Source organism: Leopardus geoffroyi, chromosome C3 (genome assembly GCF_018350155.1).
Source record: "Leopardus geoffroyi isolate Oge1 chromosome C3, O.geoffroyi_Oge1_pat1.0, whole genome shotgun sequence".
In the NCBI taxonomy this organism is placed as follows: Eukaryota; Metazoa; Chordata; class Mammalia; order Carnivora; family Felidae; genus Leopardus; species Leopardus geoffroyi.
In genome coordinates, this window is record NC_059338.1 from 32,802,510 (window position 1) to 32,814,577 (window position 12,068).

General features: G+C 35.5%; 1 protein-coding gene across 3 annotated transcripts in view; it reads left to right on the top strand.

Moving 5' to 3' along the window:
• DENND1B (DENN domain containing 1B) overlaps positions 1–12,068 on the top strand; it is a 268,067-nt gene that overhangs the window by 197,024 nt on the left and 58,975 nt on the right. For all 3 annotated transcript variants that reach the window (XM_045456663.1, XM_045456662.1, XM_045456664.1), the window contains one exon: positions 737–838. In XM_045456663.1, coding sequence (XP_045312619.1) covers positions 737–838 — 102 coding nt within the window. The remainder of the gene's footprint in view (positions 1–736; positions 839–12,068) is intronic.

Consider the following 12,068-nt stretch of genomic DNA (forward strand, 5'->3'; position numbering starts at 1 on the left):
GAGAATGTTACTGTAAGAACTTATAATTAATTTAAAAAGAAATTAATGATCAAATATAAATGGCAAAAATCATGCAGTAATTTTTATAGCAAGAGTGTTTTCTTTTTCTCTTTTTTTCCATGTTTATTTATTTTAGAGACTGAGAGAGAGAGAGAGAGAGAGAGAGAGAGACCATGAGTTGGGGAGGGACAGAGAGAGAGAGGGAGACACAGAATCTGAAACAGACTCCAGGCTCTGAGCTGTCAGCACACAGCCTCATGCGGGGCTCGAACTCAAGAACTGTGAGATCATGACCTGAGCCAAAATTGGACGCTTAACTGACTGAGCCACCCAGGCCCCCCGAAGGTGTTTTCTAATAAGGATAAAATTGCAACTGCATACTCTTTTCAGCTACGCATGCTATTTTTAATACTCATAATTCAATCTAATAATATTAAACCTTTGTTTTTAGGTGATTCATTCTTACTCTGAGGAAGTGAAACTAAGCAATTTTAAGACCCCAGGGATCCTTGATTAGGAAGCTCTCGTAGAAGCTTATCAGTAGAGGAATATTTTTATGAGACTGAAATTCAGCTATTATGTCTAAGGGTCTGTTTGACTCCCTTTAGACTTTCAGCACCTTGAGGTTGATTCTGTGTCTTACATTTCCTCTGTGACTCTCCATCTACCTCTTTAGAGAGACTGGTTCTCTCTGCTGACTTTCTTTTGACACCAAAAAATCTTTATTTCTTTGTAGGGGGAGCCCATCACTTTCTGTGAGGAGAGTTTTGTAAAGCATCGTTCAAGTCTGATGAAACAGTTCTTGGAAACTGCAGTTAACCTCCAACTTTTCAAGCAGGTAAGAGTGGGCCTCCATATTTCCTTCTGTAACAGAAGATTACAGAAATGTAACAAATGCGTGGCATGTTTTTATCACTTTTATCAAAAGTTTGTCAAAACTCTGAATAATACTGTTCTAGAATTACAAGAAATTTTTCTTTCTTTTGTTAACTCTACAGTTACCTATGGCATGGCCATAGGTAGAAAATTAAGTAATCTAATTACTTAATTTCTACATCTAGAAAATTAAGTAATAGTAACTTTGTTATTAAAAAAAATCTCATCTAAAGTACTAATCTGATGGTCTGTGAAAGAGTATTTATTCACAGTTACAAAACCAGCATGACTAGTTTCATGTGAGCATCTAGGAGTTGGTTTGGTATGGTAGATTGATGATGGTAAGCAAACTATTTTTTGTAAGACAGTCCTAATGTAACTCAGCTTAGAAAAACAGACTTCATAATTATAAATTCAAAAATTCAGAAAAGTCATCATCATACTATGTATCCCGATTTTTGGCTCAGAAAATGTAGTCACAATTTCAAAAAGCAGTAGCTTAACATCAGAATTGAGAATGTTTAGATGTACTCATTCTTTCATTCCTGTGTGTGATCATAGCAAGTCTCTCAATTGAGGCTCCTCTCAATTTCTGTTTACATAATTTAAATTAAGTTCTAAACACTTTATTTTCTTATTCCACATGATAATTTAAATGTAAAGTTACCTGTGTGAATTCATCGTTTAATGAAGACCAATAAAGTGCCATAAACTGCTCAGGACCAGGATACAAGCATGAGTAAAAATTCAATAGCTGAAACTGAGAATCTAATAGAATCCTTTGGACTGTTAAGAGAAAAGATCCCATGTAATTTGAGATAAGCTTCAAATTAAATAAGTGATTTAATTTGATGGTGACAAAACCAATACTATTATCCATATTCTGAGGAAGTTTTAAAAAATAATTAGAAAATACTCTGGGGGGCGGGGGCTATAACTATCTTCTCATATGTGAAGGTTTACCTTAAAGAAAGGGTTACGTTTACCCAATACCTAAAAGAGGCAGAAGCAGCTTTGATAGCTTTTAGGATCAAAGATGTCTTACGAATTTCTGAAGATGGAGTGGGTTACTTTTGGTGCTCTGTCACTAGAGGGCTCCAATATAGATTGAATTACTTCCCAAGGTTGTAGAAGGATCAAGTGATGGTCTTTCTAAATGCTGAAGCATACAGACAGTGCTGTCCTAAACCAGTCACCCAGTGCGTGTTTGTGGAGTTAAATAGTGATACCCTTTTTGTAGTTTCATCTGTCAAGGAGAGATAGTACTACTTCCCATTGTCAACTCTGAATTGTGAAGATCAATTCATATGGGGGTCAAGAATTGAACGGGTAGATAGAATATCTAACTTATGATGTAACCTTTGGCCATAAGACTGTAACCAAAATCTTTTCATTAGTTATAATTCAGATAGAGTAATTTTTGTATACTTACAATAAGCTCATATTTTTAGGAATCAGGGAGAGTTGGGTTAAATCTTGGCTTTCTCATGTAACAGCTGTTTGCTCATAAGTATCTGTCTCTTTTTCTTTAAAATAGAAATACCCCGTATCTCACAGGGTTGTGGTAAAGTTTATGTGAACTGATACATGTATACTCCCAGCACAGTGCACAACACTTTGTAGAAGCTTATTAAATCTTAGTGTCTGCCTCATTTTAGAGCCATTACATTAATAAAGTATAAATCTATACAGGATTATTTTTAAATATAACTTGGTCAAAAAGGCTAAATGTAGAATACTAAAGTGGTCAATTAAAATAAAACCCATTATATAGACAACTTAGATAGTTTACATGCACCAATTGACCATGTTCTCAAACTTGATACCCTTTTATGACCCTTGAGAAAATGATACTTGAAGTTTGGGGATTTAAAAGATTCCTATTGACAGTTTCACAAACTTCTAAAGATGAATAAGTTCCAGAGATTCACTGTACAACATAGTGCCTAATTCTAGTCTATTAAAATTCTATCTCATGTTAGTGTTCTTACACACACACACACACACACACACACACACACACACACACAAAGGAACGCAAGGAAACTTTCGGAACTGTTGGATATTTTTATTACCTTGATTGTGGTGATTGTAGCAAAGTGTATACATATGTCCAAATTTAACACATTGTCTCCATTAGTTATGTTCAGTTTTTTGATTACCAATTACACTTTACTAAAACTTGGGGGGAAAGAAAAGAAACAGAAATAGGAATCGACTGGTAAAAAATTACCAACATAGATGAAGCCACAAAGAGACTATTGCTCTTTTCGAAAGAATATAAAAATATTCATTAGGTATAAATGATTGCTATTCATTATTATGAATTTGTGATCCATCATAGGTCAAGGACTCCTCCAGCTCTCTATTTAGCAGTGCTTATGCATCAAAATTGAGAGAACATGGGTCCAGGAGAGCAGCATATAATGTTAGGTTAAGAGTTAAAGTAGACTATTATTTCAGATAATGCGGCCGGGAAGGATTCGGAGGTAACTTACGTACTGAAACAATTTTAAATGCAGTATTTAAAAAACTGTTTTGTGGTGTGGAACAGGAGACAAAGCCTAGTGCTTACTTCCCAAGTTGAAAAGTGTGATAGGAGACCCTACTCCCACAAATCTGGGATGACTTAGTGTAAAAGTAAACAAGAAATCAAACTGCTCCTTCCCTTTATTCATTTCCTGGTGATTGTACCTCCAAAGCACTGGTACTGAGTGGAGGGGAGGAAAAGGTGCTGCTGAAAAGTAAACACACCAGCCTGTACAGAAATTTGAAGTCCGAATTAATAATTTCTGATTTGGTCTGATACAACTCAAGCCAAGTTTACAGTGATCCTAAATTGTTAGCACTGTCAGGCCCTAGGCAGAAGCAAACACACATCTTCTCTTGAGGAACCCGGGTATCAAAGAATTCTCCCAGCTAAAATTCCAAAGATAAATTTCACCGTTAGAAATTATAAACATACAAGGAAAAAAAATCATGAGCAAGAACTAGCAGAAACAGAGGACCAAAATTGACTTACAAAGATTTTAAATATTGGAATTATCAAAATTAGAATATAAAATAACTATGCTTAAAATGTTCAAAGGAATTAGGGGTGCCTTGGTGGGTCAGTTGGTTAAGTGTCTGATTTTGGCTCAGGTCATGATCTTGTGGTACATGAGTTTGAGCCCCACGTTGGGCTCTGTGCTGACAGCTCAGAGCCTGGAGTCTGCTTTGGATTCTCTGTCTCCCTCTTTCTCTGTCCCTCCCCCACTCATGCTCTTTCTCTCAAAATAAACAAACAAACAAACAAACAAACAAACATTAAAAAGGTAAAAAAAAATAAGATGTTCAGAGGAATAGAAGACAAGCTTAGAAATGTTCAGTATATAGGGGCTCCTGGGTGATTCAGTTAAGCGACCGACTTTGGCTCAGATCATGATCTCATGGTTCATGAGTTCAAGCCCCATGTCAGGCTCTGTGCTGACAGCTCAGAGCCTTGAGCCTGCTTTGGATTCTGTGTTTCTGTTTCTCTCTGCCCCTCCAGCACTCATGCTCTGTCTCTCTCTCTCTCAAAAATAAACAAACACTAAAAAAATGTTCAGGATCTAAAAATATTAATGTGAAGCCAGTTTTTAAGACTGTAGCTTATAGGGGAGCCTGGGTGGCTCAGTTGGTTAAGCATCTGACTTCAGCTCAGGTCAGTATCTCACAATCTGTGAGTTTGAGCTCTGCATTGGGCTCTGTGCTGACAGCTCAGATCCTGGAGCCTGCTTTGTATTCTGTATTTCTCTCTCTCTGTGCCCCTCCCCTGCTCATGCTCTGTCTCTCTCTGTCCCTCAAAAATAAAATAAAAACATAAAAAAGACTGTAGCTAATAAAATTCTGGTAGGAAGTATGTAACTGAAATGGATGGAAATTGATGGGTTGAACAGCAGATCAGATCTAACTGAAGAGAGATTTACTAAACTGGAAGATATATCTGAAAAAGAAATTATCCAGAAGATAACGCAGAAGAATGAAGAAATAGAAAATATGAGAGGCATGAAGGGTAGAATGAAAGTGTCTAAAAGCCATTGGAATAAACTCTAAAAGGAGAGGACAGAAAATGGAGGAGAGCGAGTAGTTCAAAGGACAATGCCCATACCAATAAAATATACCATTGTATAATTTTAAGAAGTCTAACATATCCAAACTGAATAAATAAAAAGAAATCTATAACTACACCATATATTCAGCTCTAAAACATTAAGTAAAAATGGAAAATTTTTAAAATAACAAGATGGGCAAGATAGATTACCTTCAGGGAGCAACATAGTGACAGCTGAGTTCACATTAGTAATCCAGAAGATACTACCGTATCTTCAGCATGTGGAGAAAAAATACCTAGAATCCTATGCTGACTAAAATACATCTTGGGGCACCTGAGTGGCTCAGTCGGTTAAGCGTCATGATCTCACGGTTCATGGGTTCGAGCCCGGCATCAGGCTCTGTGCTGATAGCTCAGAGCCTGGAGCCTGCTTCTGATTCTGTGTCTCCCTGTCTCTCTCTTCCCATCCCCTGCTCACACTGTCTCTCTCTGCCTCTCAAAAATAAATAAATGTAAAAAAAAATTTTTTTAAATACATCTTAATTATAAGAGTGATATAAAAACATTCCCCACCCCACCTGACCCTGCCCCTCCCCCCCAAAAACCCTGAGTTTGCTCCTTGTGTTGACTTTATTGATGTGTCTTCTTTGTTCCGCTAAAATCCCCAGTTACTTAATCAAATGCAAATGCCAATCTTGGTGTTGCCGTGAAGATATATATATATATATATGCATATATATATATACACACACACATATATACATATATATATGTATATATATATATACACACACACACATATATAAATATGTATATATATGTATATAATTAAAACTGCTTATCAGTTGACTTTAAATAAGGAAGATTATTCTAGATAATTTAGGTAGGTCTGTCTGAATCAATTGGAAGACCTTAAACTCAGAACTGAGGTTTCCCTGGGACAGAGAAGAAATCCTGTCTGTGGATGAGAGCTTTGGCTTCTATGGGTTTAGCCTGCTCATGATTTTTCCTTCCTGATGCTTGTCTTATGAATTTCAGACTTGCTTAGCTAGCCCCTGTTATCATGTAAACCAATTCCTGGTAATAAATCTCACCTGTGTATATGTGTTTGTGTTTGTCTATTTATCATTATATCTCCTATATATCTCCTACTGGTTCTACTTCTCTGATTGAACCCTGACTGCTATACCAGACAGCAGAAAGAAATCTTTAAGGGAATACTTTAAGAAAGTACTTCAGGGAGAAAGAAAGTTTTCTCAGATCCAAGATGGAAGGTCTGAGATGCAAGAAGAAAGGAAGAACAAAATAAATGGTAAATATGTGGATTAAATTAAAACAATGTTAACTGTATAACACAGGCAAATTCTTCCACATGTTCAAGAATCAAATGGTTTCAATTCAGATTCCAAAAATTTCCCATTTTGATTATGGAAAAAGGGAGATTCTCTTCAATTTATTTTGTGTGGCTAAGATCATCTTGATTCCAGATCCTAAAACAGCATGAGAAAAGAACCTTATAGGTGAGCCTCACTCACAATCACAAATGGAAAGATTTAAACAAAATATTTGCAGCCAATTCTAGCAATGTATTAAAAGGATACTACTTTATGAGCAGCTTTCATTTATCCTAGAAATTAAACAGCCATTGCATATTAGGAAATCTATGAATGTAATTTCCTACACTAGCCTATTATTAGAAAAATCATTAGATCATCTCAACAGATGCAGAAATTTTTCATAAAATTCCTGATAAAAACTAAAAAAAAGAGGCATGATTGAAAGCAATTTCAACAAACTTCATACTTAGTATTAAATACTACCTCTGAAAAAGGTGTTAGCTATTACCTTTGGAATCCCTAGCATATATAATTTAGCCAAAAAAAAAAAAAAAAGATTTAGAAGACACTAAACTGACATTACTTTTATTTCTTTGAAGAGAGAGACAGGTTTCTTAAGACAGGAAGGAATAGCTTAATAAGTTTGACTTTATCAAAATGAAAAACTTTGATTACCAAAAGACACCATATTTGTAATAAATACAAACCACACAAGGACACAGAATCTAGAATTCAAGACAAAACAAAATAAACAGGAACAGACATATTCATCCAATAGAGTTGTACAGAAGACTTGAGTTAGCACATGCAAATGGAGAAACCTGAATGGCCGATAAAAGTGTGCAAGGTATTCAGCCTCATTTGGGGTCAGAGAACATCACATAAAAAAACACAATGAAATTTCACCATATACTCACCAGATTGGCCAAATTAAAAAAAAACAAAACACAAAAACAGAATCTCAAAATTTGGCAAAGGCACAGAGCAAGGACCAAGTTTTAACTGTTCATGGGGGTGTAAATTTGCGCAAATAATTTAGAAAACACTGTGGCACTACCATTTAAAGTTAAACGTGCAAATTTCTTAGAAATTTCACTCTAAGTTGTTCACCAGAAATCATTCACTGACATTGCTTGTAAAAAGCAAAATACTGGCAGTAATCTCAGATGTTGATCAGTGTTAAAATGAACAAATTGTTATATTCATACAATAAAACATTGTACAGTAGGAAAATTAAGCTGCAGCAAAACTGAAAATGAATTAAATGAAAAAATCACTAAAGGATTACTATGATGAGTCTTTTTATGTAATATTTAACAGGAAGAAAAATTATATAGTATATTATTTAGGGAGACATTTGTGTGGTAAAAATATAAAGGCAGACAAGGAGAGGACAACCTGAAGCAATTGTGGTCTTTTCTGTGGAGAGAGAGGGACACTCAAGGAAGGACCTTCTAAGGAAGGGAATGTTCTGGTAGTTTGCTTTATTATTATTTAAACTTAATTATTTAAGGCACTATTATTTGAATTATCTAAGTACTGTATAAAAACATTTATATATACACACACACACACACACATATACGTATATACGTATATATATACACATATACGTATATATATACGTGTATGTATATACGTATATGTGTATATATACGTGTATATATATATATATATATATATACACGTATATATGTATATATACGTATGTGTGTGTGTGTGTGTGTGTGTGTGTGTGTGTATTTGTTTCCAGATCAGCTTGTTTCTATTGGGCTGTTTTCATTGACAGTTGACTTCTTAACCTTTTGAGACCTCAGTTTCTGCATCTGTAAGATGAGTTAGAGTAAAAGGTCACTAAGTTTGAGATACCTTTCGACTCTAACATTCCTTGATATTATGAAATAAACATAGCTTAGACGGATGATAGTAGGTTCCATTTGGATAAATTCCTCTTTAGATAATGGATTTGGAAGGAATCCCAGAAACAGCTTCTTAAATCCACCATTCTGACATCACCATGTTTCTGTAGCTAACAGCTTTACCGAGATTTAAGCCATTATTTTTAGGACTCTTACCTTTATCTCATATTATACTAACACAGTAAAGGAAATTATTTTCTTGTGTATATTGCTCGTTATTAAGGTCACTGGAACTAAAGTTTTTTCTGCTCCTTTTATTATACACTTTTCCTGGCTAAAGACCATGACTGAATTTGACCCAAGAGCCTAGTATACAGCCACAGACTTATGGGATCTCCATGATATAGGCCCTTTTTTAGATGGCAACCTATATTTCTGTTAAGAAATGTATATAATAAGTAAGGAGCTCAAGCATAGATATATTTTTTGCCTAAAATAATCTTGCTTATATTCTACCTTTATCAGAGAGGAAAATGATAGGAAAGATTCATATTGGAAAAAAAACATCTTTTGATGTTCTTCCAGAACCCTTTCCTGCCTTTCATAGGACAATACAAATGTGTCTTTTTTAAACTTTTCCATCCAACAAAGTGCCCCTTGTGGTAGAAGAGAACACATGTTTTTGAAAAGAATAGGAATGTGACTATCAGAGACCATTGAAAAAGCACATTTAATAAAGCCATTTTGTATTTTTCAGAGACGTTTATATACATCGTGCATTCTATACCACAGTATAGCTGTGTTTATTTTAAAGTGAAAATGTTTTAAATAAATTACTGGTTAAAGTACCCTTCTCCTCCCTTCATCTTCAATTAAACTCAAGTTTTCAGGTAAATACATTGCATTCATTCTTTGGCTCTGAGTTCCTGGTCTCACCACCATGTGTAATGACATGCCTACCCCATTGTTAATAGCATTGGCTCTGGAATGCTCTGGAATGCAGTAGATCTGGGTTTGTACCCTGGTGTGCCACTTTCTCAGAGTATCACACATTGTAAGGTACTTGGTCTCTCTCTAAGCTTTAAATCCTTCCCCAGTTTCTTATACTAATGGACTATCCAAATACCTTGAATATCCCTTCAAATACACCTTTCACGAAGTAGGGTTTTGTATATGCTGTACCATACAGCCAGTATTAATCCATTGTCATTCTTCCACAGTCTTCTCAAACATCAGCCCTTATCCAAATCAACATTTACCCTTACATCCGTTCTGTTCCCTTAGAGCTTTTGTTCATACCAGAGTTACAGCATTTAGTCTATGTTACTGTAATTTCCCTCTTACTGTGTTTTCCTTCACCTCTTTAAAGCTTTCCCTGATTTTCCTCCAGCTCACTAGGTCTGCACTCCTTTCTCTGTGCCTGTATTACTTTGAAAACATTTTGTTTGTTTATTCACTTTAACAGTTAAGTACTGAGCATCTTTTGTTGTTGTTGTTGTTGTTGTTGTTGGGTCCTGCTCCTCCAAGCACTTGAGATTCAGAGCTGTGTAACCCGCTTTCATGGAGTTGTGATTTCTAGTGAAGGGAATGGGTTAACATACAACAAATAAAAAGGAAAAGTGTCAGCAAGTAGTAAGTTTAGAGGGCATGAGATATTGATTGGGTGCCTAATTTTAGACCAGAGGTTCAGAAAAGGCTTTACTGAAAAGGTGATACTTAAGAGAAATCTGAAGAAGGGAATTAGTTTTGAGAATATCAAAAGAGGAACATCATTTTGGGTAGAGGAAACTGCTATTGAAAAGACCCCAGGGAGGGAAAAGAACTCGGCATTTCCTAGGATCATAATTAAATCAACTGTGGGCAAGAAAGAAAGTTGCATCAGCTTAGGTTAGGAGAGCAGAAAGGGGACACAGATCTTGTAGGACTTTAAAGGCATGAGTTACATTATATTCTTTAAAAAAATTTTTTTTAATGTTTATTCTTTTTTGAGAGAGACATAGCCTGAGTGGGGGAGGAGCAGAGAGAGAGAGAGAGAGAAAGAAAGAGAGAGAGACAGAATCCAAAGCAGGCTCCAGGCTCTGAGCTGTCAGCACAGAGCCTGACAGGGGTTTCAAACCCACAAATGGTGAGATCATGACCTGAGCTGAAGTCAGAACGTCCAACTGACTAAGCCACCTAGGCATCCCTTGTTGCATTATATTCTAAACAAAGCAATATGCTATTGGAAAGCTTTAGCTGGGGTGTGACTGGATCTGATTTGTATTTTATAAAGATTGCCCAGATTGTGCTGTAATGGATTAGAGGAGAGAGAGGTGGGTCTCTACATGGGTCTGTTGCAGTTGTTCAGGAGAGAAGTGATGGTGGATTGGATGAGGAAGGTAGTAGAAAAGACAAAGCAAAACAGAGCAGGGTTTGGTTATGTTTGGGAGGTGGAATTGCCAGTTCTTGCTGATGGGCTGACAAGAGTAGAGGGAAATGCAAAATCAAAGATAATACTTGTATAATATTTTTATATTGGCATTTCTAATAATTCTCTTTTTAGTTTACATATCAATTTTCTGTATAGATTGTGAGCTACTCCAGTACTAGGACCATATGTGACTCAATTCTGTATGTGTAGTTGCTTGCATAGGATCTTGTTAATGCTGGTGCTAAATAAATATTAATAAAATTTCTCTGTACAGTGTTTCAAAGTTACTACTTATAAAAAGTGATTTTGAAGACTAAGATATTTACATACTACAGTGATTAACAGCCATACATTATATATAAGGACTCTAAGATTAGGGAGATGGATTTCTGCTTCATGAAAGTAAACTTTTCCTTATGACCGAAGAATACAATAACAAGTGTATATTTAATATATAAATAATAACATTAGTGTAAAAATCCTCAAGATCAATCCATTTCTGATGAAATCACTATTTCATGTCATTTGTAACCTATTTCATGTTATTGGTAAACATGTCAACCAATTCCATCAAATTTTCCTTATATAAGGAACATACTTTTGTGGGTATAAGTAGAAAATTCTCATACCAGTTCATTAAGAGAATACTTATCAGAAAATTAAATTAAAATTCATTTAAAAAGTTTTTGATGGGGGCGCCTGGGTGGCGCAGTCGGTTAAGCGTCCGACTTCAGCCCGGTCACGATCTCGCGGTCTGTGGGTTCGAGCCCCGCGTCGGGCTCTGGGCTGATGGCTCAGAGCCTGGAGCCTGTTTCCGATTCTGTGTCTCCCTCTCTCTCTGCCCCTCCCCCGTTCATGCTCTGTCTCTCTCTGTCCCAAAAATAAATAAACGTTGAAAAAAAAAATTAAAAAAAAAAAAGTTTTTGATGGACCTTGAACAACTGTAGGGTCTAACACATCTATCGTTGTGAGGGAAAACCTGAAAATTTATGATTTGATAAAATATATCCTTTGTAGTTGGGATGGGGGAGGGGGTTTGTGCTCAACTAATCTTGAGAAGTACTGTGAAGATGTACTACCATGATACATAAGGAAAATTCAGTACCTATTATATAGCTTGATATTTATTTTTCTAAAAGCATTTGACAAAGTGCTACTTCAAAGATTGATAAGTAGATTACAGTGTTGGAATATGAGGTAAAATAAGATGATGTTTAAAGAGCTGATTTGGGCCCATAAAAATAACTTTCTGTATACTCAGTACTTAATTTCAGATACTAATTTATAACACGTATTTCAAAATTCATTGTGTAATAATTCTAAAAATTTAAATTAGAAATTTATCGTGTAATGGCAAAACACTAGATGGTTATGTAGTTAGTTATTTATTCAACCAACATTTATTTGGTAAGTACTATTTGAAAGTCCACCTGCCATGTGATGGTTAGTTTTTTCATATTTGTTACAGATTTTAAAACAATTGACACATTTCCCTAAGGTATTATTGTACACAG